The sequence below is a fragment of the Hippoglossus stenolepis genome, chromosome 1 (genome assembly GCF_022539355.2).
Source record: "Hippoglossus stenolepis isolate QCI-W04-F060 chromosome 1, HSTE1.2, whole genome shotgun sequence".
In the NCBI taxonomy this organism is placed as follows: domain Eukaryota; kingdom Metazoa; phylum Chordata; class Actinopteri; order Pleuronectiformes; family Pleuronectidae; genus Hippoglossus; species Hippoglossus stenolepis.
The window spans coordinates 29,341,093-29,368,016 of NC_061483.1; the positions used below are offsets into that span (position 1 = coordinate 29,341,093).

At 40.0% G+C, this 26,924-nt stretch overlaps 1 protein-coding gene across 17 annotated transcripts; it reads left to right on the forward strand.

Annotated features, from left to right (window-relative positions):
- celf1 (cugbp, Elav-like family member 1) lies at window positions 1-26,924 on the forward strand. Of its 17 annotated transcripts, XM_035160452.2 has the most exons (16): window positions 1-202; window positions 2,194-2,316; window positions 10,999-11,186; window positions 11,398-11,480; window positions 12,940-12,988; window positions 14,293-14,427; window positions 15,309-15,412; window positions 15,923-16,084; window positions 16,192-16,261; window positions 17,673-17,795; window positions 18,198-18,311; window positions 18,937-19,125; window positions 19,652-19,672; window positions 20,627-20,770; window positions 21,817-21,989; window positions 26,034-26,924. In XM_035160452.2, the coding sequence occupies exons 2-15, from the start codon at window positions 2,213-2,215 to the stop codon at window positions 21,942-21,944; spliced, it is 1,614 nt and encodes a 537-aa protein (XP_035016343.1). In that variant the 5' UTR covers window positions 1-202; window positions 2,194-2,212; the 3' UTR covers window positions 21,945-21,989; window positions 26,034-26,924. The 17 variants fall into 17 exon arrangements, with proteins under 17 accessions (XP_035016343.1, XP_035016170.1, XP_035016509.1 ...); XM_035160279.2 differs by having other exon boundaries at window positions 21,817-26,924; XM_035160618.2 differs by having other exon boundaries at window positions 15,309-15,388; window positions 21,817-26,924.

Consider the following 26,924-nt stretch of genomic DNA (forward strand, 5'->3'; position numbering starts at 1 on the left):
AGAGAGGCTGACTGCCATTTTACACTGGAGCTGCTACATGTCCAAAGTGATACCACACAACTTACTCATCTTTACACTAGTCAACTCGTTTGTTTTAAGCAGACGTGCAGCGTGGACAGCGGCACACTGTGGCCACGCATCCACTGCGACCTCTTGTTTTCACCACACCAGCCAATTTAACAGTGGCGTGAAATAACCACGGGTAAGTTGTTGGTCATACCAAGTTGTCAAACGCGATCCTAGCATGAAGCTAACGTCACCATAACAGACCCACAGCGCTTTAGCTCAGTAAGCACTTGTTGTGTTGCTCATTTCGCTTGTCAAGGCTTCACGTAGACACCAGTCCGATGGTCTGAACGTCAGTTTGAAAGCATGACAGTAATACGTTGTGCTAAATGCGCCATGACAGAGTTGCTCTGGCTTGAACAAGTCAGCTATGATGTGTGATCCTGGTGCTTTTAACCTGTAATATCACCTCTTCTGGGTTTTGCTCCAAAGCCTTGGACAGGATTGTAATTGCCTCACAACGTGGGCTTAATAAACATATGTACACATATATGAGTGTGTCCTAAAGAGGAGGGTTTGCCCGTGATGTCATCTAACGCGAAAGTCTCCGCTGTCACTCCTCCCACAGTCAGGATCTGTCATCTGGGCTCACATGAACAATCCCTGCTACACTACAGTGCTAAAATGCTGCAGTTCACTAACCTTTCAAAACACTCATGGCAGGTGTTATGTCCTACTGCCACAGTCTAAAGAGAAATGTAGTTATAAAGGGTCTGTGTATCTGATGTTTGCCAGGCACTGGTATCTGTATGGAGCATGTAATTAAAAAAGAAGTCTAATCATGATGGTTAAAGTTAGGCTAAGGAATGCATTACAAAGGTTTGTGTGCGTGTGTGCACTTGTTTTTGTTACATCTTTAGGACCCTTTCCAGTATAAACACTGACCTTGTCACGACCAGTAGACCTCATCTGGACTAAGGCCTGGTCCTAATGAGGACCTGGCCAGGCTTAATATGTGAATTGTGGGTAGGCTAAGGTTAGGGTTTCAGTGGTTCGTCCACTAACCAGATGGTCAGTGGTTCGATCCCTAGCTCCTTAATTCCGCATGCCGCTGTCTCTTTGGGCCAGTCACTTAACCCTAAATTGCAGTTTATGTGTGATTTGTGATAGAGAAAGTTCGGCACATAGATCCACTGTATGAATGTGTGTGTGAATGGCTAAACGCTTTCAGTGGTCATCAAGACTAGAAAAGCATGATATAAACACAGATCATTTACCAATTGTTCATTCTTAAGACTAGGGATGGGGTTAGGGTTAGGAATGTTAAAGAGATTGTAAATCCCTTTGAGCTAACAATAATGCTTTTGGGATATATTAAAGCAATAAACTCTGAGGGATAAAGATTAGACAATGATGAGACTACAGCTAAGGGACCTTTTAAACCCCCTTAGCATAAAAGCATGCTTATAGATTTGGGTGATTATATCACCGTGAATTGTACAACTGTTCAATTAGTGTTCATGTATGTCACAAACGTATGTTTGTTTGACTCTGGACAGATGTGTTTTAAGGGTATTTGTCCAGCATCTTCTCTCATTGATGTTGGTTCAAGATTGATAGCAGTGTCGTTTTACATTCATGCATTATTATTGTGATGATTTCACACTGTCAACTACCTATACACCATTGGTGTTGTAGTTTTTTTTGTTTATCCTAGAAGCAACTTCTTATTCTTCTTGTACAATGCTGTTTCTATACTTTTACAGACATCTGCAACTTACATATGATAATTATTCCAGTTTCAGATTTCTACAATTTAATTCTGACTAGTCATAATCCAAATTCAAGAGATACCTTAAATTAAGTTTAAACTAGTCAGCATGGTGTTGATATCATGAACATCCAACATTGTTATTGTTTATCCTTGTTGGATGTCACTGTATGTTCCTGTTTTTGAAGAACACATCACATGGTTTTCAAGAACCACCCTGTCTGTTTCACTTTAGCTTGGGCTACTGATTCATGTATTCAGTGTTAAATGTGTCAACTCAGTTTATTATTTGTTGTGTGTATTTTTGTTGTGTATTTATTTGTTTTGTGTTTGTGTGTGTGTGTGTGTGGATCTGGATCTGGTGTGTTGTGGTGATCTGGTCCTGTGTTTGTGTGTGTGTGTGTGTGTGTTGGAAGTAGTAGCACAAGGCCCTGGATGGATAGTCTGGACCCTGAAACCCTCTATGTGTCCCCAGAGCAGGCTGGACAGCCCCCACTCCCCCTTCCGACCTTGGAAGTCTCCGATGTGGCACTGGTGGGGTAAGGAGACTCTGTCCGCTCTACAATGACAACAGAGGGATGTAGAACATTTGCCAGTAACCCTCTGCCACACCATACAGTCATATACACTATCTTTCTCACACAGTCAGGTCATACAAACAAAGCTAGAGTACAAGAAAGAGGTGGCGGGAGCGCTACTGGTGTCCCTCGAACCACTGGTGCTCATGGAAGGGAATACCTGTCAAAAAATTGAGGAAAACTTGTCTAAAAATAATGGCATGAAGAAACCAGGTCCGGGCACTCAAAGTGGTTTAAAAAATGTAAAAGGCCTTTATTTCAATGGGCTTGAAGCTTTAAAATAAACCAACGCGTATTGGCTTATGCCTTCATCAGGGTGTAATAAGCCTTGTTTTAACTGAATATTTTAAGTACATAGATTAAATATTTAGTTATTGTGGGAGTAGCCAAATTTAAATGAGTATAACAAAACAATGTGTGTGTTCTTCATGTAGTGGGTTTGAATTCTGCAGTCTTATCTCCCATATGTTCTAAAACACAGAACAAGCTTGCATCACTTTTCTCACCACCTTGAGTGAGAGCCTCAGGATTATCTGCAGACTTTCTCCGCCTGGCCTCCTAGTATAAAGTCCGTAGAAAGTCAGGAGGATTCGATGTGTGAACACTAGAGATGCGTGGATTGACACTGACGACATCTGAATCGGCACATATGCTCTGGCTGCTGCAGCCGGCTGCTCCACCTTTCGCCTGAGTAACGCAGAGGATTTGTTGCTGTTGTGAACGCGTCTGTGCAGAGAACCTGCGTTGTGCCTGTGTGAAAGGCAAACTGCGGATAAACTCCGTAGCCAATTCTCTGGATTTTACCCTCAGGTCATGTCTGAAAACGGCTTTAATGTGCACTACCATGATGATACAGCTTTGGTCAACACAAAAGGTCCACCCATTAGTTGTATATCGCAGTATATAGTAAGCTGTTTTAAAACTATTCATGAAATCTAATATTTTTGTCAGACACAGCTGAATAATTGAAACCAAAAAATGGTAAACAGCAGTAGAGATTATGTTGAGTCCAGGAAACAACAGCCTCATGTACTGTAGGCAGATACTGTAGTCCAGTGTTATATTACATACATTCCTGAAGTTTATCCCACTTTATAAGTGTGTATGTGCATGTTAGTTTATGTGTGCAGTGTGTGGTGCACAAAGACCAAAGCCAGTGTCATTTGACATTGTTTTTACACACACAAATCACACACCAACCAGTGCAGCCTGTAGGACAACAGGGCAAACACAGCCCCCCTCAGGCCGGAACCTAATTGTTAGCCACTGTTGTGCCTAGTCCGGGGATTAGCTACTGGCTGGGGAGTACTATTCACTCCCTCTTTCATTCCCTCTGCCCACTGGGCCTTATCACCATCAATCTGACACCCTGTTTATCTGATGCTGCAGCCAGATCTGCTGGGCTTGGAGAAATGTTCACAAAGGCCATGGATCATCAGCACTTTGATTGTGGGACCCCAAATGGCCATTACTCTCTCTGGCCCCAGTGATCCCACCAGTGCTCTGTCTCCATGATCCCTATGCTGTGGTTAGTCCCAGTCGCAGAACCTGGAAAGCCAACCTGAAGTCCTGTCACTTTGTGTGTGTTTTGTCATTTATACTCTTCGTTCATCTCACACAAAAGTGCTTCTTCAGCTGGTGGACAGGTTCTCCATGTGGATTGGTTTGTTGCGGCACACTGTTTCTCTCTGCCTTTTTTGCTCTGTTGGCTGCCTTACAATACCAGTAACCAGGGAGTTACCGGCAAGTGTAGGATCTGGAGTTTACCACCACCATCTGATTACTGCGTCAAGTTAGCTTCATTGTGTTAAAGAAGAAGAAAGAAAAGCAAACAGACTTTACCATCATGGCTTCTTTTAAGCTGGATTTTCTCCCCGAGATGATGGTGGACCATTGCTCTTTGAATTCTAGTCCTGTGTAAGTAACTCCCACTGGCCAGCTTTGTAAGTCTTATATGTGTAGTAGCATGTCTTGTGTTTCTGGGAATCATCTGGAAAGGACCGGTCTTTATTGTGATTTGATGTATAATCAGTGATAATCATAAGTAGATTTGTTGCAGCGTGTCTGCATGATAATAGCCATGAGAACGAAATGCCCCTTTTAAGCAATTTGTTTTCTCTTTGCAGTTTTGTCATACTCAAATTTTCTTGATGTGTATCTAGACTTACCACATTTAATATTTATTTTATTCTCTTTGTTTTGGTCTTTTCCAAGTAGTTCTAACATTCTGTTTAATCCTTAAAGTCTTTAAACCAAATGGACATTCTCTGCATCCAAAGCTATGATATTTTGATATCAACAGTTTTCTGTACAATCAGCTGCTTAAAGTTAAGGTTCTTTGTGTGTCCATTTTAAATGTTAGCATAAATCAATCAACATTTTAGTCCAATGCTGTAGTTGACATTTTTAATCTACATTGCTGCTAAGAGGTGATTTTTATTCCAGTTCAGAATCTGGTGATATATCTGCAAATTATTTGTGCAAGAAACAACATGTAGCTGTTGACATGTAGTTCTGAGCTTAATATGTTTCTGTAGGTCTCAGCCTCTCCCACTTAATTCATCATTATCCCAATTTCCAGAATTTTTGAGAAAAATTAGATGTAATGTCTTTGATCGCAGTTGTCGTGATAATCCACTTAAGTATCGTGCATCCCTCCATTGACTGCTCCCCTGGTACAGCTACGGTTCAGGTCATGATATACTGTGGGATATCATCTGTACATTTTGAAAGGAAAATGACCCCTCAAATGCATGAACTCTGATGTCCCATAACATTTAAACTAGAGCCGAACTACCACTGGATTTTTAACAGATACCCTTTCACCAATAACTGTTTGATATATATTATTTTAATTTTCCATTTAATGTTATTCTAATGTTACCTATGAAATCATTTACAAAATGCCCTCTTAGATGATGTCACAAACTGATAATGACTCAAGACAAACTGCAAAGTTGTGTGTGTCATGAAAAGCAAGGGGTTTTGAAATCTTTTTCTTGCATATGCAAACGTGTGCACACAAACTCTACACACACACTCTCGACTTTTTGTTATGTATCTTGCCTAAAATGGGACTTCCGTCATGATTTTTCAAAACAGATTTATTATATTAATTTAAATTTAAGACTTAAATTAATATTAACAATTTAGATATGATGGATGTTTACTCTGACAATACATTTTCTTGTAACATAATGCCATGTCATAGATATCACGTCATCATGATGTCAATTCTACCATATGATGATGAATGATTGGTTCATTTGAATAAGCTGTGGAGGATGTTATTCTCTCACTTTATAGTGACATCACGATTGTGTCAGTCCTACCCTTTAATCGTCAACTATTTTGTCAATTTATGTAGGCTTTAGGTCGTGTCTAAAGCCCTTTAAGAGGCGGAGCTTTTTTTTCAACAATGCCTGACATCATTTTCTGACTTTATTGTGTTTGCTTTATGACATCACAGCATTGTTTTCCATTTCTTACCTCAGCTCTGGTGGCCCCACCATAATCTCTAACTCTTGCTCGCGCTCTCTCTCTCTCTCTCTCTCACACACAGCACACATTGAATTGTCAGACTGACCATCCGTAGCACTGAAATCCACAGAAATCCCACCTGTGCTGTTGGCGCATTAAAACATCCATAGTTTTTATTGTTCAATGCAGGAATTTGAAAACTTGGTAGATAAAAGCTTTTGCTGTGCAGGTTCACTCAACTAGCCTAGAGTTTTCATCTTAACACCTGCCTTATTTGTATAGGTGCAAGTTTGGGTTAGGTGGAGAGATGAGAAAGAGACTAGGAACAGCTGTATATTCTGTTATATTCAGTCACTGTCACACTTGTTTTCATGGTGGTACTAGTAATAATAGTGACACAATGAGAGAGTTTTATTCTGGATTGACTTGCCTTGCATAGGCTTGTCTTGCCTTTTTTATGGATTTTAGTAGTCGGAGAAATATAACCTTTTTATATTTCTGTCAGTACTTAGAATTACAAGAATTACAGTAGTGTAACAAATGCATGGACTCGTTTTTCAGCTTAATTTTGAGATGGGATTTTGTTGGTGCAGATATCTGGTGCAGATAAGAGAAGGCTGTCCTAGAGATTTGTTTTATGTGTGAGTCCACGGACATGTCCTGGTCAAGAATGTCTTTAAAGTTGCCTACAGTAAACTGAGGAACATGCAAAAATGTTTAGCTCACAAATAGGTGGCGGTGGGCTGTGTTCATTGTGCAGCATTATGTAATAAATCTAAATTATTATCATTTTTGACATGAGTTACATTAGTAACGCATAGAAGAGTCTTCAGAGGAAAACCTTACCATGCAACCTCATCATAAAAGTCAGTGTCTCAAGTCTGCAAAGCAACATCTGTACAAGTGGTTTTGGGAAAAAGTGCTGTGGACTGATGGAGTTAAATTTGAGGTCACTGGCCACAATTACTAATGGTGTGTCTGAAAGGAAAGAAATAGTTGAATTTGATGAAAAGGACATGAGGCCACATTTGAAAGATGAGCTTTGGGTTTGTGTGGTACCCAGTTGCACAGGAAACATTGCAATGAGTAGAGGCTGACTTTTACAGTAGAGCAGTGATCTAATCTCACCTCAAACCCCCTTGAACTAATCCAAGTAATGTAAGCTTTTTGGAACAACCATCAAAGTTCCCTGACTTAAATATAATAAAGTAATTATCTGCAAGGAACACACTGTAAATGAAAGCCAGCGATTGGCTACAAAGTGTTTGCAAACTGTGATATCTGCCAAAGGTTCTTTCCAACATTTAACAAATAACAATACAGAATAACAGTAACATTTGAAGCAATCTGCTCTCACTTAAAAAATATACAAAACAGGTAATTTCCCTTGGGTGGTCAAGCTATTCTTTGATGGTCTGGTCGGGTCAGCTAGAGGCAATGCCAGCTGACATTGTGTGAGAGGTGGAGTAAACTTGTGACTGGTCGGTTCACAGATGAATCAGTCAGGCTCTAATTTAAACATAGTTTGATTAAGACACTTTACAGTTTATGCCGTCCTTACATCACTAACCACTCTGAAAAAATATTACATTTTCTGCTTCTTGACTTGTAGTGTTGAGCTATCCACACACACACACACACACAGAGCCAGTTAACCACTTCTCTTACAGTCTTCTAGACTTCAATATAAATGTTGACTCAGTTTTGCCCATCATGTTGGAGTTGGGTTGTTAAATATTTGTATCAACACTACATATTTTACAGATTCTTTTCTGGCATTTTTGATTGACATAATAGGGAGTCAGGGGACAACATGCAGAATAGAACATTGGTGGTCTGGATTCAAACCCAGGTCAGGACTAGGACTAAGACTTGCACACGAAACTAGGTGTTGCTCCCCTTGTCATTCTAATATTTGTTTTGAGAATTTTTGTCAAAGATGAGATAGATAGGTCTGGGGTGGATAAGTAAACACGACCTGATAAGCGAATGGTGAGGGCATATACTGTTTCACAGCTTTATAAATGCCCTAAGCAGTGGGTCTCTGGTTCAACACCCAGCCATACTATTTACTTCATCTCATTCCCCTACACTCTCTCCTTCATTTCCTGTCTCTCTCTAATAAAGTCACGACAAGTATACTTAAAAAGACATTGGTGTTATAATAGAAAAATCTACTTATCAATCTAAAAATAGCCTTTACTGTTCTCTTTACATTTATGCTTCTATAATATAAAAAATCTTGGTTATTGTATTATCAGTTGTCTTAATCATCCCTTAAATCTCTGCATCTCGAATTACATCACACAAGTAAAAGTGGTGTAGTATAGTAGTAGTCGTGCTGTGACAGTTTGATTGATGTCTGACCCTTGGCTTTGTCCATCTGTCTGATATTTTGGTTGCCAATTGAGTTGTTGGTATTTTGGTTTAAAATAAGTCTCACGTGCGTAGAATAGACCTGTCAAAACTGTGTCATTACCCTCATATAAGCTTTGTTTGCAGTTTTATCAGTGTTTAAAAGTTGCTGAATCACATTTTATGATCTGATGTGACAGTTTACAACATGAATATTTAGACTTTATAAGATTTGGATCGATGCAATCATAAAACAGCTACACTACACAGTTTTTTTTTTTATCATGAAATCAATGAATTGCAGTCAGTCTTCTTACACAGTAAATGTGCTGGCAAAACCCAACTACTATAATATCTTTTTTTGGCTGGACCAGCCTCTGTCTAGGGATACAACCCAGAGTCTCTGCGATTGAGTGAGTGAGTGGGTGCATGAGTGGTGATTAATAAATATACTGTTGGTTGGCAGAGCATTGGGAGTTTGCAGCTGTTGCTGTTTCAAAATGAACTGGTATGGACAGATTCTATTATCACACCCTTTAGCAACTTAATATTTCAAAGAAGCAACTAGCAACAAATTAGTTGACTTGTTGGAGCTACTTTCTGTAGAAGAGAGTCGATAGTATTGCCCTGTGAGCAAGAGGCGCAATGGATACTTAAATCACCTCTCTACTATGAAGTCTGTGTAATGTCAGACTGAGCTAACGTGTGAATTGTTGTAAGTGAGTTAGTGCTCATGTTATCAACAGTTTTTAATAATGTCTCCACCTTGCTCTACTGAGGCACCAACACTTGTCTAAATGGAATAAGAGATCCTCTCGACTTCACATGTGAAAATGCCTAAAATATGTTTTTTAATTCAGATGTTCTCAGTAAGTGATCATTTTGAATATACATATATAGCTGAAATTATAGCACAGCTGTCTCATATTAATTTGTCTGATTCTGTCAGATGATGTCACAATTATATAATCACGATGTTGTCAGCAGAGGAGCAGCATGGAAATGATGTGACTGCTGGTTAACATGTTGTCTTAATACACTGTGTGTCAGTCACTATCTTATACTTGTATTGTTGTCTGACAACAGAAACAGAAAAACATGTAAATGAGAACAGGGCTGATCCCCTCTGTCACTGGGCAGAATGCACACATCATGTAAAGATGCCACGGATAATTAGTTAAAGTGTATATTGCAGATTCACACACAGTCTGCTGCTGAAAAATTATTACCATAGATGTAATAGTGATATTGCGGCATATATCAATGGTGATATTGCAGCTTTACGTGACTCTGCAGAGAGCTTTAACTTTAAAACAAAGAATACAGGAATTGGAGTCATTCAGAGAAATGCAGTTCCAGCTGATGGCCAGCGGAGGAGAGGGTAAGAAGAAAAAAGAATGAGAAGCAACAGAAAGCTAGATTTTGACTCGTTATCTTAACATTATACGTAAAGTTATATGTATTTTTATTTCCTATACCTATATATTTACTCTGATCCCCAGCATACTGAGCGCGCACCACCAATATACATCAGGCAACTACCAGTGGGCAGCCTATTGGTGTAAACAGCTTCTGATTCCTTGTTTCTAATCAACAGCTGTTTTATGGAGACATTCTGTTTCAGGCGATACAAGACTTTTAGCCAAAACTTTTAGGAGTTTATCTGTTGGTAAAGACTTTATTGTGACTGAGTTTTGAAGTTTGTGGAATATTACTAACTAACCCTATTTAATGTCTGGTCCAACTAATTCAGACATTTGAGTGCACACATGTTCTGGGTAACATTGGAAAAAAAGTTCAATGTTCAGGGTTGCAGTGCATGTGTGAGAGCAGCGTTTCTGTGTCACACAGTGAACAGCCTCTGTCTGACTAACAAACTGCTGCTCTTCCTCTCTGTCACTCGCTGAATGGTGTAGATGATGAGAGAGCTTTCTGTGCGCCGGCTTTTGGCCAAATAACTGACTACTCATTGAACTCCAGCAGGCTAGTATATTACTTTACTCACACACCAGGAGCTTAATGGGGACTTCCATGGGCTTTCTTAACATCTTCTTTGTTGTCTTTTACATTCTATGTCACTGCATTTTCATCCTGAGATATTTGTTAGGGTTATTCATGAACAATCAAGTTATATAACCATTTGTCTCAGCTTGCTAATGTCACCTTTCATTCAAGACAGTTGTTTGGGGTTATATTGGAGAGTGACCTTCTTTGTCTGAAAAACACACTCACACCTGACTGACCAGTTGGAACTTTATTAAATACACGTAGGTAATAATAATGCAGTCTAATACAACAGCCTGAAATGAATCTTACCTTCATGAACATTATAATGTTCAGTCAATATTGTTTATGATCATTTTGGATTGTGTCGTTTTTCATCCTATTAAAATGTACTGCCATGTACAGACAGGTATTTCTGCTGTTTATTTTACCATCACTAATGGTAGGAAAGGTACCTTCATTTAAAGGAATGATCATTTGAAAACTACAGTTTGTCTTTCCTCATGTTGTCTTTAGCGTTCATTAAAATAAGTTGGTGATCTGAAACATTTAAATGTGACAAATAGGCAAAAATAGAAAAAAACAATAAAAGACATAAATAATAATACAAAATAATAATAAATATTTTTTCACACCCCTGTATATGATTTGAGACAACGCACAAATCTACTTCTCGTTCACATTTGTGTCACAAAAAAAACATCCACTTGACAAATGTATTCGGTGCGCTGTTGTTATAAATGTGGGAAATCAACATGTTTGTTTTAAGGCTCCATGTAATGCACTGATATTTTGTCTTTACAGTGGAAAGAAGATGAATGGGTCTCTGGACCACCCTGACCAACCAGATGTTGATGCGATTAAGATGTTTGTGGGACAGATCCCACGGTCCTGGTCCGAGGAGCAGCTTCGTGAGCTGTTTGAGCCTTATGGAGCTGTCTATGAGATTAATGTTCTTCGAGACCGTAGCCAGAACCCACCACAGAGCAAAGGTCAGCCTGTAGACACACACACACACACACACACACACACACACACACACACACACACACACACACACACACACACACACACACACACACACACACACACACACACACACACACACACACAGAAAATAAGAGTGCAGTGTAGTCCTTATTTACATACCTTCCTTAATGGAGTTAGGTGTGTGACACTGGTGTAATCTTTATTGCTCTGCAGGCTGCTGTTTTATAACGTACTATACTCGCAAATCAGCCTTGGAAGCACAGAATGCTCTGCACAACATGAAGATTCTGCCAGGGGTAAGTGACAACCTCCTCATCCTCTTATCTTTCAACTAACGTTATTAATATTTGTAATGTTTTTGTTTGTAGAGCGGCAGGGTGGTGCAGTTGCTGTCTTCATGCTTCTGCGTGGATTAGGTTAAAGTGATACTGCACACTGTGCTATAATAATAACTGTTTTTGCGTCTTAACTCCGTCTCCCAGCACTGCATTCTAAAGGCATTTTTTGAATTTACAGGGAGAGACACTTTAATTGTAGACTCTAAAGAGACCATAGGTCTTTGAGCATGAATGGTTATTTGTCTTTGTATGGTGTTCCTGTGATATGCTGGTGACCTGCCCAGGATGTACCCTGCCTCTCGCCCACTGTCAACTGGGATTGGCTCCAGTCTCCACTCCTTGCAGGATACGTGGTGTAAATGATGGATGGATTTTGTTTGTAAAGAAATTGTAAAAAGTATTTTATCTGCTACCTCCTCATCAAGCAAACTTTTGATTCTGTACCAGCTAAATTATTGCTTTTTTAAAGAATGTATCGTGCCAAACGAAGCTCCAAATGGCATGAGATACAACGTAGGTACATCCAGAATGAGCTCCAGATTCAGCAAGTAAAATTTGATGCAAATTGGCCAAACAATGGTACAGTGTAACTACCTCAAACATATTAATACAGAGAATTCTACGAGGTTTAGAAACACTTGCTCCAAATGACATAAAATATATTTTGCCCAGTGGTCTTCATAGTACTGAAAGTAATGTAGACATTTTAACAGGTTTATCTTGGCCCATGTGAAGGAACTAAATTCAACATGAATGTTCTCATGGTTTTTGATGATAAAAGCTCAGGAACATTCGAGGTTAGCTAAACATCCTCTTGGGTTGGGAGTATTCTAATTTTTAAGGAGCGCAATGCACCCCCAACCAAGAGATGGGGAAAAAAGTTAGGATACGCATCAAACCTGTATGTATTTACAATAAATGGTCTTAATGTTTAAAGAAGTAATGGGTAGAAAGTCTAACAATACGACCCCTTTTACACAAAATTAGCGAGAATATGAAGGTTTTTTAAACGAGGGTAAACCCCCCTGTGCGTCATGTCCAACGTCACAATGCACCAAAAAGTAAGGTGCTCTTTCACATCGCTGTATTGCCAAATTAGCACGTTCACACGGGTGTCATGTATGCAACACTGCCCATCATGTTGATTGTATCTATACCCATTGCAGACAAAAGACAGATATCAGTCGGTTTTTGAAAATGTGTGCATCCAGCACTAAAAACATCTTTTGAATAGCATCACAACTGGGCATCATCATACGACAACTCTCCCTGCTATACCCCCAACCATTTTCACTTTTTTTAACTTCTGGACCTAGTAACATGGAATGTAACATGAAATGTTACATTCATTGCATTGCACAGTTGTGCATATTTCGGCACTGTGAGAACTAATCTGTTATTTTCATGCCTTGTTCAGATGCACCACCCAATCCAAATGAAGCCTGCTGACAGTGAGAAGAACAACGGTAAGGTTTTTTTTTTACTATCTACTACACTCTTTCTGTCTTTGATGTTTTATATGAACTCTGTTCATTCCTTTGCTAATGATACCCTATTAAAACCTGTTGATTCAAAAAGTCATACTTGTACAATTGGTCAATATAATTAGTCAAATGAAACAGCTGAATGACTTCATTGCTGAAATGCTAGTTGTGTGAGTTGTGCTGGTTACCAGCCTGTGACTTAATGACTATAGATCTGGGGAGTAGTTGTGACCACAGCTTTTCTGCATCGGTCAGTTTATCATTGTGCAGAGTTTAACTCATGACTGAGTCACCCATACAGTATGTGCTGGTCTGAAATGGGTGGAAGCTGCTGCTAAATGGAACAATGGACTCCTGTGCTTTCAGATGGGCTTGTAGCTGAGTTTAATGCAGTTCACTGACATCTTTGACCACAACTGACAATAACATGTAATTTGGTTATAGCACAATTTTCTTTCGTGCTTGTGCTGTTCTCCATAAATATGAACTGATTTGCACCCAGGAGTGTAACACAGATAAACAGGCAGCCAAACTCTTTTTACAAGTCACAGTGAGCAACCATACTCCTTTGTCAGTTTTCTGTGTGTCACACATGAGATGGTGCTCCTCACTCCCCTGCACTCACTTTATACGTTAACAATAAACACCAACGCTAATCAGAAGTTATTAGGACCAGAACAGTACTGAAGTTTACTATGTGTTTGTTTGATTAGCTCGAGAATTTATGAGACACGTATTTAAATCCAACATCTTGAGCGCACATAATTCACCTGCTTCACACAACACGAGACGTGACGTGCACAACCAGGACTTCAGGGTTAACCGCTGCTGCCCCCGCTAATAAAAAACATCCTATGGGAAACTGCTCTGTTTATTCAGATCTATCAGAGATTGTCTTTGTTTTTTGCACAACTGTGTTTTGAAGCTAATGTGAGGCTTCAGTAGTCTGTGAACTGTGGATTTTGTCCCCATCACTTAATATAGCATCATATCACTGTAGTAAGGTATCTTAATCTTAATCTTAATGACCAGTATGAACAGGAGGAATCATTATAGTAAGGAAAAAACTGTTGCAATGGCTTTATGGTCACCTGATCATCATTTGAAGATTGTTCTTAAATTTTGAAACTGTCCTTCATACATCACAGAGCTCAGCTGTTGGAGGATATTATCCTAAACTTAACTCGTGTCTCTTTGAAGACAAAAGTTGAACAAGAGCCATAATTAAACAGACTATGTGTATGTGTGTTGTAATGTGTTTGATGCTGTGTGTGGGTTGAATACAGCGGTGGAGGACAGGAAGCTGTTTATTGGAATGATCTCTAAGAAGTGTAATGAGAACGACATCCGACTGATGTTCTCACCATACGGACAGATAGAGGAGTGCCGAATACTGCGAGGCCCTGATGGACTCAGTCGTGGTAAGACATAGTCTGCTGACAATGTGACATCAGTTAAAAAGCATAAGAATTTATTTAGTCACTCATATTGATGTTCCTATGGATAATATCAGTCAAATCTACAACTCCTCACAGCTTTACAGAGCTTCATGAGCTGCTTTCAGACATGCACGTATATGCATGTATTTTCTCCAGAGGAGGTGCATGTGTGAACGCAAATGTCCGAGTGAGACGCTCCATAGTTTCTGTGGACTTTATCCGCCTGGCCTCCTAGTATAGAGTCCGTAGAAATCCAGGAGACGTCAATGCATGAACACAGCAGGGGATTCCCAGCTTGATTCACCGCGAGCGAGTGGGGGGTTGATGATGCTTCTAAAATGCGACATGAAAATGAAAAAAAAAACAATAAGAAAACAAATATCTCCCGGTGAAAAAGCAGCGTCATGCAGGTAGAAGACACCGAAGATGTCAAGAGAGTTTGTGGTGATAAGAGCTGACAACGGTTTCAGGCTGCATGATCACGTGATCTTGGCAGCGGAGGTAATACGTCACTTCCTGTCTCTGTCTGCTGCACCCGGTTGCTCCACCGCTCGCCTGAATTATGTGAAGGATTTGATGCTGTTGTGAACCAGTATGTGCAGAAAACATCCCACTGTGTTGTGCATGTGTGAAAGGCAGACTACTAAACTCTGTAATTCTCCTGATTTACCTGAAGGTCATGTCTGAAAGCGGCTTTAGAGAGCTGCAGCTCATTGTTTAGCTGGTTTGGTTTCAAAAGTGTCTTTTATTTCAAGCCCTCTGGTCCTAATTCACTGCTGGTTAAAAACACTGAGATGTTGAATTCATTGAATTTTCCTAAGAAATGTGCATGAATCATGATCCACTGTATTTCTGTCTTTCAGGTTGTGCGTTTGTGACATTCACGGCAAGACAAATGGCACAGTCAGCCATCAAATCCATGCACCAGTCTCAGACCATGGAGGTAAACTTCAACCTCACACTTTGTGTACGTGCGTTTGCGTGCATTTTGAAAAAGTTGTGCCGTACATGTATAAGACAATGATAAAGATGTCAAGAGAACCCTGCCTTTGCCTGTTGGACCACCGCTCACCTGAACACTCCAGTGATTTCTGTGTCGTTGTGAACTTGCCTGAGTTGAGAATCTCCTGCTGTGTTATGCATGTGTGATAAACAGTCTCCGCAGAAAGTCGTGACCCAATTCTCCGGACATCCTCCATGTCTGAAAATGGCTCAAGTGCTTTCAACTGATTTTTCATTATGTTTTTCGGTTGTCGGTCCCATTCTCGTAAGCACGATATCTCATCAACGCATTGAGGGAATTTCCTTAAATTTGGTGGAAAAGTGAAAAGGTACTGTATGTCGAATTATGTACTGGACTGGTAGGCGGAGGCATACAGCTGCAGTGCGGTAATTCTAGTAACAGCATTTGATGGTTTAATCAGTATCAATTCATCAAACTGTCATAATTAAAAAGATTTCCTGTGTCTGTGTGTAGGGCTGCTCATCACCCATCGTGGTGAAGTTTGCAGACACTCAGAAGGACAAGGAGCAGAAGCGCATGGCCCAACAGCTGCAGCAACAGATGCAGCAACTCAGTGCTGCCTCCATGTGGGGGAACCTTACTGGGCTCAACAGCCTGGGGCCACAGTACCTAGCAGTGAGTGTATTTTTATCAGGCCTGATTCGTCAAATGACCAAAACAATTTCACCAGTTAAAGTATTGCTGGCGCTAACATTGTTTCTCATATCTCCTCCTGGCATTAGATCTACTTACAGTTGCTGCAGCAGTCAGCCTCCACAGGGAATGCACTCAACAACCTGCACCCTGTTTCAGGTATACACAGTCGCAAAATCACACTATTATGGTGTAAGTTCATGGTTTAAATATGTGAAAATTAGGGCTGCACGATATATTGAAAATCTATCGTCATCGCGATGGACGTATCGCAAAAGACGATAAATAGTGTTTCATGCGCCACTCATTCATGCTCTGTATGTCAATATATTTGGCCCATCAGATGGAGCCCTGCTGCCCTAGATGATAAATTCAAGACATTCCAATCATTGACAGGTTTTTCTGTCAATTCATCATTGTCGGAAGAAGAGAATATGTAAATCTGAAAACAGAGATTTGAAGGAGCGACGCGGCTCCGTCAAATCTTGCTCCACCTTCTCCGACTAAATTCTACTGTGGAAACTTCTAGTGATCGCGTTTTTCCCCCGAGTAAGATTCATCAATATGAGCGGTTGATTATATAGACAAATTGTGTAGATTATTTATGATCCCAGAACACCTGAGTGCACACACAGACACACACTCCGCTTCTCTCTCTCTCTCTCTCTCTCTCTCTCTCTCTCTCTCTCTCTCTCTCTCTCTCTCTGATGAATCTGACTCGCTACAGTTTAAATGTTGATTTGTTTGTCGCCTTTAATTAATGAGTTCAATCTTTATTCTGAGTATTGCGTGCATTCATTAGCCGTCTCTCTCTCTCTCACACACACACACACAAACATTGTGATCGGACACATATGTAAACTCAGTCTGAGTAAAAACTACAGACTTTATAAAGTTAGTAAATGTATGGAGCTGAAGGAGCTGGTGTTGCGCTTGGTTTGACACAGTTGGCGCAGTGCACAGCGTGAATGACAGAGACACAAGAGAAGATGTAAATTACTGACAGAGCTGCTAAAACTGTAAAAAAAAATAACTTTTCATGGTCCAAACATGTATGAAAAGACCCCAAATTAAAAATGTAGGTGGAATTAGTGGAGCTGTGCCTGGCTCCCTGGTGTCTGCCCCGGACTTGGTGGCGCTGCGGCTGGGCGCCGTCTCCCTGCTGTGGAGCTGTCCCTGATCTCTGCGTCCGTAGCCAGAGACTGTATATGTTTAGTTATCGCAAATTCATACCATCATCGCGATATTAAACAACGTATATGGCATGTTTTCCTAATATTGTGCAGCCCTAGTGAAAATGTTTTGTTAGCTGATTGATCATCTCAGCTGTGGCCTATGGATATAGAAGAGGTTTATGTCAAAGTGTCTTAATAATCCCTTTAGATGCTGAGGGAAGTTATCAATATGCAGTCTGATGCTTCAGAGCTCATCACGTCTGTATTAACAGTTTAAAAGTGGGCAGAGAAACGGGGTGGAGTCGAGAACTTAACTGTGTGTGTGTTTGTGCGTGCGTGCGTGCGTGTGTGTGTGTGTGTGTGTGTGTGTGTGTGTGTGTGTGTCTGATTGTCAGGTCTTAATGCCATACAGAACCTGGCTGCTTTAGCAGCAGCAGCAACTGCCACACAGGCCACGCCCACAGGCTCCAGCGCCATGACAACATCTAGTAGCCCACTAAGTGCACTAACAAGCTCAGGTAACGAAAATTACAGTTATAGTACTGTTTCATTGTCAAGGCACATCCAGTAGGGCGTAGTGGTACCAATGCCAGTTTCCATAAACCTCTAACAAATACAGTGGCAAAAAAACAACAACCTGCATTTGTCTACAAATGTGAATTTTTATAAAATGTAATCTAGAAGATCCACTGTAAAACATCTGTACATTAAATATCTGTACAGCTAGTTTATGACTAAACGATATCAAAAGCATCCAGGAGAAAGTTGCTTATCAAACATTAACTTTCCAAACTTTAAGGTTTTTCAGTTGGGTATTTTATTTTGCAACATTTGTAAAATTGTGGAGTGGAGTTCTCAGGTGTCTAATGTTTTCCTTATGTGTTTGTAAAAGCATTAATAGTAAATGTTTCCCCGAGCAGGCTCCTCTCCCACCTCCAGCAGCAACTCCTCAGTGAACCCTATGTCTTCTTTGGGTGCTCTGCAGTCTCTCGCTGCTGGTGCTGGAGCTGGCCTCAACATGGGCTCCCTGGCAGGTACTTTACAACAATCTGGACCTGTACATGTTGTCTGGACGAGATTAAAGAGACTTCCACTTGTTAATATGAATGTAACTGTGAGACTACAGGCTTCATATAAATCTTTGTGAATCTTGTGAATGTGACAGCGATGTTGACTTATTTCTACTTATTGTCACGAAAGAAATCACATCAGAGTTGCTAGTATGAAAACTAAATCATGTCACATTACAATTTCCTCCAAGTGCTTCTAATTTTGCAACATGACAGTTAGTTCTAAGATTTACATATATGAGGCTAACACTCAGATGTAGGGTGAACATCATTGCCTGGACTTAATTTGATTTGATTGCTCACTGTGTACTACTATATACTATACTATATGCTGTTAGAGCACTTGATGTTCTGAAACTAAATCCCAGTTATGGTGTATGTGCATGCTTTGACTATTGTGTGCAGACATTTTACTTTGGCCTGTTCTGTTTATTCATTTTCTTGGTTGTGTTATTAAATTTGTTATGTAAAACATCATTCAGCATCTTGAAAAGTTTAAAATGTATGCTTTAACTTTGAGCAGAAAGAGAGTAATAAGATCTGATCTTTTCACTCATGTCAGTTCTCTTTTGTTGTAACTCTGGCACAGGCATGGCGGCACTAAATGGCAGCCTTGGCTCCGGAGGCCTGTCTAATGGCTCAGGAAGCACCATGGAGGCCCTGAGCCAGGCCTACTCAGGCATCCAGCAGTATGCTGCTGCCGCTGCCATCCCCAGTTTGTACAACCAGAGTCTGCTGCCCCAGCAAAGTGTGTCAGCTGCAGGCAGCCAGAAAGAAGGTGAGCTTTGTGGGCTGGAAGTAGGAAAGTGTTGATGTGGAGGTGGTAATAAATACAGATAAAGTTAGCAGAGAACTTTGAAGCAAAGCAGGGGGAGATGGGGGGTATTTATCTTAACCTTTTTTTTAGAAGCACAAACTCTTGTTTGCCAAATTGCTGTTGGAGCATGTTTCAAAGTTTTCTTTCTTCAGAAAAAGTCATTCCAGTTATCATTCAAACTGACCAAACAAAAACAATAAAAGTGAGTCGTAGTTTTTGACTCAATATCCCAATTTGCCTGTTTGCTTTATGACTGGCCTGCTCAATAACCAGCCACTTCCTGGTTAAAGAATGAAAGCTAACAGTATCAACAGGGTACAAGCATATTGTGAGACCTCTAACTCTTTTAAACGGTGCGAAATTCCACAATATTTTTTGCTACTTGGTTTAAAGAAGTGTTGCAGTCAGCTTGGTTGAGATGTGTGTGCTGTGTGTTGATCTCACCTTCTGCTAAGGATTATGTCTTGTTTTAAATCTGCTGCATCAGCTAGCAACAGTCACAGCACCGGTAAGACGTCCCCACCTTCTCTCTGACATGACCTCAGATCATGAAGTCAAGATTTTTAAAACAAGTTCAGGTCCGTAACAGACGGCTTGTCCTTGTTTGTATGTTCATGTTAGTCCTACTTCTCAGATACTCTCACTCCAGCTTTTTGATTTAATTTTTTTCATAATCTGTTTGGGGTCATGTGGTAGAAAAAATGAATTATTAATGTGGAAATGTATATTTGTGAGAGAGAGGAAGAGAGCAGTGGGGGAGAACGAAAAAAGTAAGAGAAGAAGGGAAGGTGTCAACTCTCTTATTATGTTTTTGGGTTGTCTTTAACTTTCCGTCTGTCCCATTCTAATGAACGGGATATCTCTTGGAGGGAATTTCAGTACCTCTGAATGAGCCCATTAGATTCTAGTTTAGTGGTCAAATCATTGATTCTTTGATAATGACAAAATACACCTAATACTTTGAATTAAATTGCTTCAAAGTCTTCACTTCTTATTTTACGAGTCTGAAAGACATGGATGGAAACTGCAGCCTGCCTGCATACAAACCGTGAGGCGGTATTCTAGTTATAAATAATCTGTCTCTGATCTCAGATAACGAAACGAGAATGAAATGTGATCGTAGCCCATAAATATCATGTTGACCAGTAGTTATTACCAGGCTGGGGAGCTGCAGATAAAATAATTGAATGTGTTTGAGTGATCAGAGGAAGTTTGGGGCAACGAAATGTTGTCATCTGTAAGTACAGCGAACTTTTATTAAACCCTTCACATGGATTTCCACATCGATATTTTTTTCTATTACATCAGCCTTCAGGAGCTCCATATCATACAGCTGTTACTGCCTTTTTTTGTTTGATCATGACCATTATTTAGAGTTAATTGAATTTATTGAGAAATAAAGTGTTAAAATATCAGTGTTTATTGTGTGTACGACTGGTAAAACACTCTCATTGATCGTCAGGACCAGAAGGCGCCAACCTCTTCATTTACCACCTGCCCCAGGAGTTTGGAGACCAGGATTTGCTCCAGATGTTTATGCCCTTTGGAAACGTCATCTCTGCTAAAGTCTTCATTGACAAACAGACAAACCTCAGCAAGTGCTTTGGTGAGTTCACATTAACATCTGTACATAACCCCTCCTTTGAGCAAAATATTTACTGAACCAGGATCTGATTGAGGACCTTGTTGTGCTTTGAGACCCTTTATTTGTGGAGTAATAAGCAGCACTCCACAAGGTACTTTCCTGAACAGTATAGTAATTTTTTGGAGCAAATTCAATGTAATATTGTGTATTTCAACACTTTCCAACCAGTAGATGTGTTGAGAGTTGAATGTGTAGGAACATAGGTGCATTTATCTACAAAAGAATATGGGTAATTCTTTCAGTGTCTGTTGTCCACAGCTGCCCTATACTGTATGAAAATCGTGCCTCTAACATTGTGCCACTCTGTACGATTTCCTTAAGATGGGTCTTTCCAATTGTTGAGCCTTTGTTTTCATGCTTGAGTGTGATTGGCTAAGCTTGAGAGCTATGAAGTCAGTGATGTGACTGGAAGGTATTTATTTATCATCACACACTCGGATTTATATTTAATAATTTCCCCCAGCCCCTCATCAATTTATGCTGCTGCACATACATGAAAATAGCATCTTTATCGAATGTTGTCGTTGAATTGATATCTTTATATTCAACCAACTTCAACTCCCACATGTTTTGCCTACCAGTTTATACATTGATCAGCCTAAGACTGTTCCTTTCAGTGCAAGTGAGGAGTGACAAACTCCACAGTCCTCGTTCAGTTTGTCTGAAGCTAATATGTGAGTTGGTGTCATTTGAATGGATATCAGCCTCGTCCCTTATTAGCTCGAGCTTGAATTTAGAATGTATTATTGCACAGAATAAGGACAATGGAAACCTCATCATTTACAGTGAAATTGCTTTAAGACAGGATCTCTTTAGTGTCTGTGTGGACCGGTTGAATGAGTGCAGCAATCAAAACATGTTTCAGATTAAAGACTGACTTAAATGCAGGAGTGAGTGGGTTTTCATTGTAGCTAGGACAACTGGAAAGAGGTTTCAAGCACTTGTGAATAAAAGGGCATTGGTTTCACTGTCTTAAAGTATTGTTATTGTTTGTGTTTCTCCTTCAGGCTTTGTGAGCTATGACAACCCGGTGTCATCACAGGCAGCCATCCAGTCAATGAATGGTTTCCAGATCGGTATGAAGAGGTTGAAGGTGCAGCTGAAGCGCTCAAAGAATGACAGCAAGCCCTACTGATGGTGCTGAGGCACTGCAGACTTAGTTAGGCAGGGTGGTGTTATGGTAAGTGGAGTATGAATAACCAAGACTGGTCCACAGAAACTTGTCTGCATTACAGTGTGGTGTCTGCTGCGCTGCCTCTCCTGGTCATTGTACCGTGTCCAGGCAAAGACACACATGAAGCTACATGCAAGAGATTTTGGGCTAGACTGGATTCTTCCTGTGTTCTGTTGTGGTTTATGCACTTTGTTTTCATTTTAACAAATGAGAGAAACAGGTGTATTTTAATTTAAGTTGAAATGTTATCAGTTTGCTGTGGTATATAATAAATATATGAGTTAATTGTTAGGATATGTTGCACTTTGACAGTCAGGTGCCAAACCCATGTGTTTTTTTACTTCCTGTTCCCCCTGCACTCCACCACCACCCAGACTCAGCTTAAAGCTCCCTCACACAGGAGCTACATCAGATTAGAAAACAGAAGTCATCACTTTTTTTTTACAAACCAAATGTGTGGTTTCCCTTCTGTATTAGGCATCTGTATTATCTCTTAACATGGAAACCGTGTATGTGATCTACACCTAAATTTGTAGTGAGGTACAGAGGCTCAGATTGTTCTTAAGGAGGAGCTCCACTAACACATGCAGACATATGGACGCATTTGTCCTCAAGCAGTGTGTGTGCGTCTTTGGTAGTGACAACATATCCTTCATCAGTGACTGCTGTGACAGTTGGGCTGTAAGCAGCCTGTTCTTGTTCTCTGGTGTTTCAACTGAGCTAAAATGACTGAGGTCAGGCTTACATCCTCCTGTAACCTCCCTGATAGAAGGAGAGAAGCTCGATGGCCTCTGTTAACAGTCAAATCTTAAAATGACGCATTAATGCTAGTCTGTATCTGAAGTGTCTGGCAGCTGTTGCATGGCTTACACTAATCAAGTAGCCTCAGGTAGATGAGCACACGTTTGCCTTTAGGTTTTGTTGTGTATAAACATTGGCTGGAATTGATTTCTGTATGACACAAATATTATTCTTCTGTTCCCCAGTGTGTTTTCTTTTAGTTTACAACTTTCTAATGCAGCTGATATTGCATGTGTGAGTATAATCTAACCCCAGCATGTTTTGGTGGTGCTCCTTCTGTGCTGCTGCACTCTGAGTGACTCAGATAAATATGAGTCCGTCTAATGGAGATTCAAAGCCTCAATGAAATATATTTTCTGGTTTTAGTTTGTTTCTACTTTGAAATCAGGTGATTTTTTAAAGATTCATCGCACCCCCACCTACTGTCCTGCTAGTTAGCGGCCAGCTAATCTACAGAGGGCTACACCACTATGTCTCTCACTGGATCTCTTCTGTGATTGGAGAACTCATATAAATGTCAAATTACTCAAGACAAACATGTTAGTTGCTTAGACTTCCATAAAATCATGTGTAAGTGCTTGTGTGTGCGTGCGTGCGTGCGTGTGTGTTTTTTTTAAATAGAATTAGTTGGCAAGACAATTGTTGAGATGTATATTTAAACTATTTTGCCTTTTCTATTTTTATATAGGTTTTATACTTCCCCTGTGTGTTGGGGAACTATTTATTGCCTAAATTATTTATCTGAATAGAAATTATTTTGAAAGACAAATGTGAAGTCCAACAAACTCCACTTGATCTCCTGGTGTGTGTCCTCTCTTTGCCTGTTCAGCGTTGTTTCCTTTTTGGTGATGTTTACTATGTGTCAGTGTGGCATGGACTGTGTGTGTAGGATCCATCAGTGCTGCTACAGACTTCATAGAACCCTTTCTCTGTCATACATGCCTCCATCTGAATAAATAATTTGCCAAAAAATAACACAGGGAGCATAGTTTATTATATAAGTCCATTTTAACATGTGCCTGTTGGTCCTGTCTTTCTATATACATATATAGCCATCCAATATGTGACATCAACACATGTGCACCAATACTTGGCTGTTTCTCTAATGTAAGAACTAGTTTTAATCCAAGTCTGAGTCTTCTGCAGTGAGACGTTCAGAGAACATGTGTGATGGAGGTCTGACCAGGGCACTCAGTCACAGGGTCATTCATGTAAAAGCAGCTGCAGGTCACCATGTTGTGTGTAATGTTGTCCCGTTCACTTAATGTTGTGTTCTTTTTGGGAGTTTCTTAGTATATTGTAAACTGTATAAACAGGATTCTTACTATTGCACAAAAATCATGATGATGTGTCACGGTCATCATGTCTAATCTATCGCTGTGTTGTGCTTTAAGACTTGTTTGATTCTATATGTATTTTTGAATATTAAGACAAAAAAAATGCTTTATTTATGCACCGTGAAGTATTAAACAAGTCCAAAGTGGTCACTGATGGGGTCATGGCATCATGACCCACTAGTCCATCACGTGAACTGGACCACTGAACAAAAATGTTGCAGGGTTGAAATAATGAAAGCTCGACAAGACCCCCATGATTTGTCAGGAAATGCTGCTTACATCATGATGAGTGCTGCAGATAAATGGATGTTACACTGATTGCACTGGTGGTGTGAATTGTAAGTTACCAATAACCTTAGTTCACCTTCTGTCTCTACTGTATATGGTTAGAGCATCTCATCTTTAGAAGATGCTGCCTCTCCAGCAAGGATACAGCCCCTGAACTGAGACATTACTGCCTTATTAAATGTTATGCACATGAGAGGTGCAGGAAAAATATACCTTTTTAAATTTTTAAACCAAAGTCAAAAAGATTCAATTAAAAACCAAAACTCCCAATGTGTCAGTCTGTCTCTCAATACTGTCCCTGCTCTATCCGTGGTTCTCAGCCTCCAAGTCCTCCCAATTGCATATGAACGAGCTAGACACTTGGTGTTTTGGCAAGTGTTAATCAAACAGGAGGAAAGAGTGTTTGTGTTTGAAACTATTTTCCACACTAGGAGGATTAGTGACTATTTGAGGTGTGTGTGTGTGTGTGTGTGTGTGTGTGTGTGTGTGTGTGTGTGTGTGTGTGTGTGTGTGTGTGTGTGTGTGTGTGTGTGTGTGTGTGTGTGTGTGTGTGTGTGTGTGTGTGTGTGTGTGTGTGTGTGTGCGCGCGCGCTCGCCCGTGCTCGTAGGTGTGTGTGTGCTCGTAGGTGCTGTGGCCTATAAACAGAATATCACTGGACTTATGTTAATTGTGGCTAAAATAGATTTGAAGTCAGAAGTGAAGCAGGAGTCACATAAATCAGCAAATGGATTATGATAAACCTCCATGTGTAAACAGAAAGATGAAAGTAACATCTATTAACTACATATCATGTATGCCATGCACAACAGATCTGTTTTGGCTTCAGCCATTGCCATTGGTTTCCATTCATTTCTGTTTGGCATAAACATGTTATTTCAGACTAGAAACTTGCCCATAAGACTGTTACTAAGCAACAGTAATGTAACTGTAGCATAGAGTCCTAGATTTTCATATCTTAAAGAAATGAATGGAAACAAGAGACTGCTGCTGTGTTGGCAGAAAAAGTACATACATCTATCTATGAAATGAAGCAGTATAATTTGCACATAGTTGTGAGGTTGAGTATTATTTTTGCTAAAATGAACAAAACATGGATATTTTGTGATATGATACTTTAATTTCCATTTTGAAAATAATTGATCAAACCCATTTACAAATGTAGTCAGTTATAAACAGATGGAGTAACATGTTGTATGTAACATATTACTTTTTTTAAACAATTCACTGAGCAGTAATAAAAATGTCATTATTCCAGTGGTACTCTCGAGCCACCATATTAGATGAGCTCTTTTAGATTATGTGTGCTCGACTCTAGCTGCTGATCCAGACCTCTGGATTCCTGCTGTGACCTGCATGTCGTCACAGATTCTGTGCTGTCATTTTATTTAGGCTGTCATATGTGTGTGTTTTGTGTTTTTGTTGTCATTCCCCTCAGTCTCTGGTAACACGTGGTCCATCTTCACTCTGTCCCTGACACTGACTGTTGAGTGTTTAGACTGTAATCAACCCTACACAAAGATAAATCATTCTTGGTTTCTTTGTTTCTCTCTCTCCTGTCTGTGTTCCATTGCTGTTTAACCTAGGTTTGTCTCCCTGTTGTGTTTTTCTTTTTGTTTTTTCTAGATCTCTTCCTGTTTGCCCTAGCATGTTGATGTGGCGTCACAGTTCATCGTCCAGTCCTTGTGTTTCCTGCGCTTCTCTGATGCTTCAAATTTCACCTTTGACATGTTTGACATTGATTTCCAGGATGTTTTGTTTTTTTGTTTCCTATATGTCCTCTGTGTTGTCAACAGGGGCACTAGAAAGACTGCCACTGAATATGTTTCAAAGTTACATTAGAGTTATTACAAGCAAATAAGAGAATCTATTTTTCTAGAAGTGACTGACATAACCACTAGACTTTTTTTTTTCAAAATCTGTTTGACATGAGTCTGAGCTTTAACTTTGTTCTAATTTTTTTAGTTATCGAGCAGTCCTCCCAGTGCCCCATCGTGTGTGTGTGTGTGTGTGTGTGTGTGTGTGTGTGTGTGTGTGTGTGTGTGTGTGTGTGTGTGTGTGTGTGTGTGTGTGTGTGTGTGTGTGTGTGTGTGTGTGTGTGTGTGTGTGTGTGTGTGTGTGTGTGTGTGTGTGTGTGCGCACAAGACTGTGACTGACAGCAGCTTTTTTTTCCAGACGATTTGCGTGAGTTCGTCTTTGGGAGTTCCCATTTGAGAAATGTTATGAGGAGGTAACATTTAATGTGAGTGTAAGAACAATAAAATAAAGTTTTTAAGTTTGAGCTTGTGAACTCACCACTGCAAGCACATGATGCATTTCTGCTCTTTCTTTTGTGGAGAATCAGACATCAAATCCACAGCGGAGAGACTTTTGTCACGATACATTTAGTATTCATGTTTTTTTTTTAAATATATATATAATAATCTGCAATGAAATTCTTGGTAAAATGTGATCTAGTTTGTGTTAACTTAAAAATTATGAATAAACTGGTGCCAAATGTTTCGCACAATCACTATT

Bases quoted from the DNA above. Each gene is read 5' to 3' on its own strand.
- celf1 (XM_035160279.2), top strand. From the start codon at position 2,213: ATGGATAGTCTGGACCCTGAAACCCTCTATGTGTCCCCAGAGCAGGCT. The intron at 16,085-16,191 runs GTGAGTGTATTT...TCCTGGCATTAG, and splicing joins TGGGGCCACAGTACCTAGCA to ATCTACTTACAGTTGCTGCA. The intron at 16,262-17,672 runs GTATACACAGTC...TCTGATTGTCAG, and splicing joins CAACCTGCACCCTGTTTCAG to GTCTTAATGCCATACAGAAC.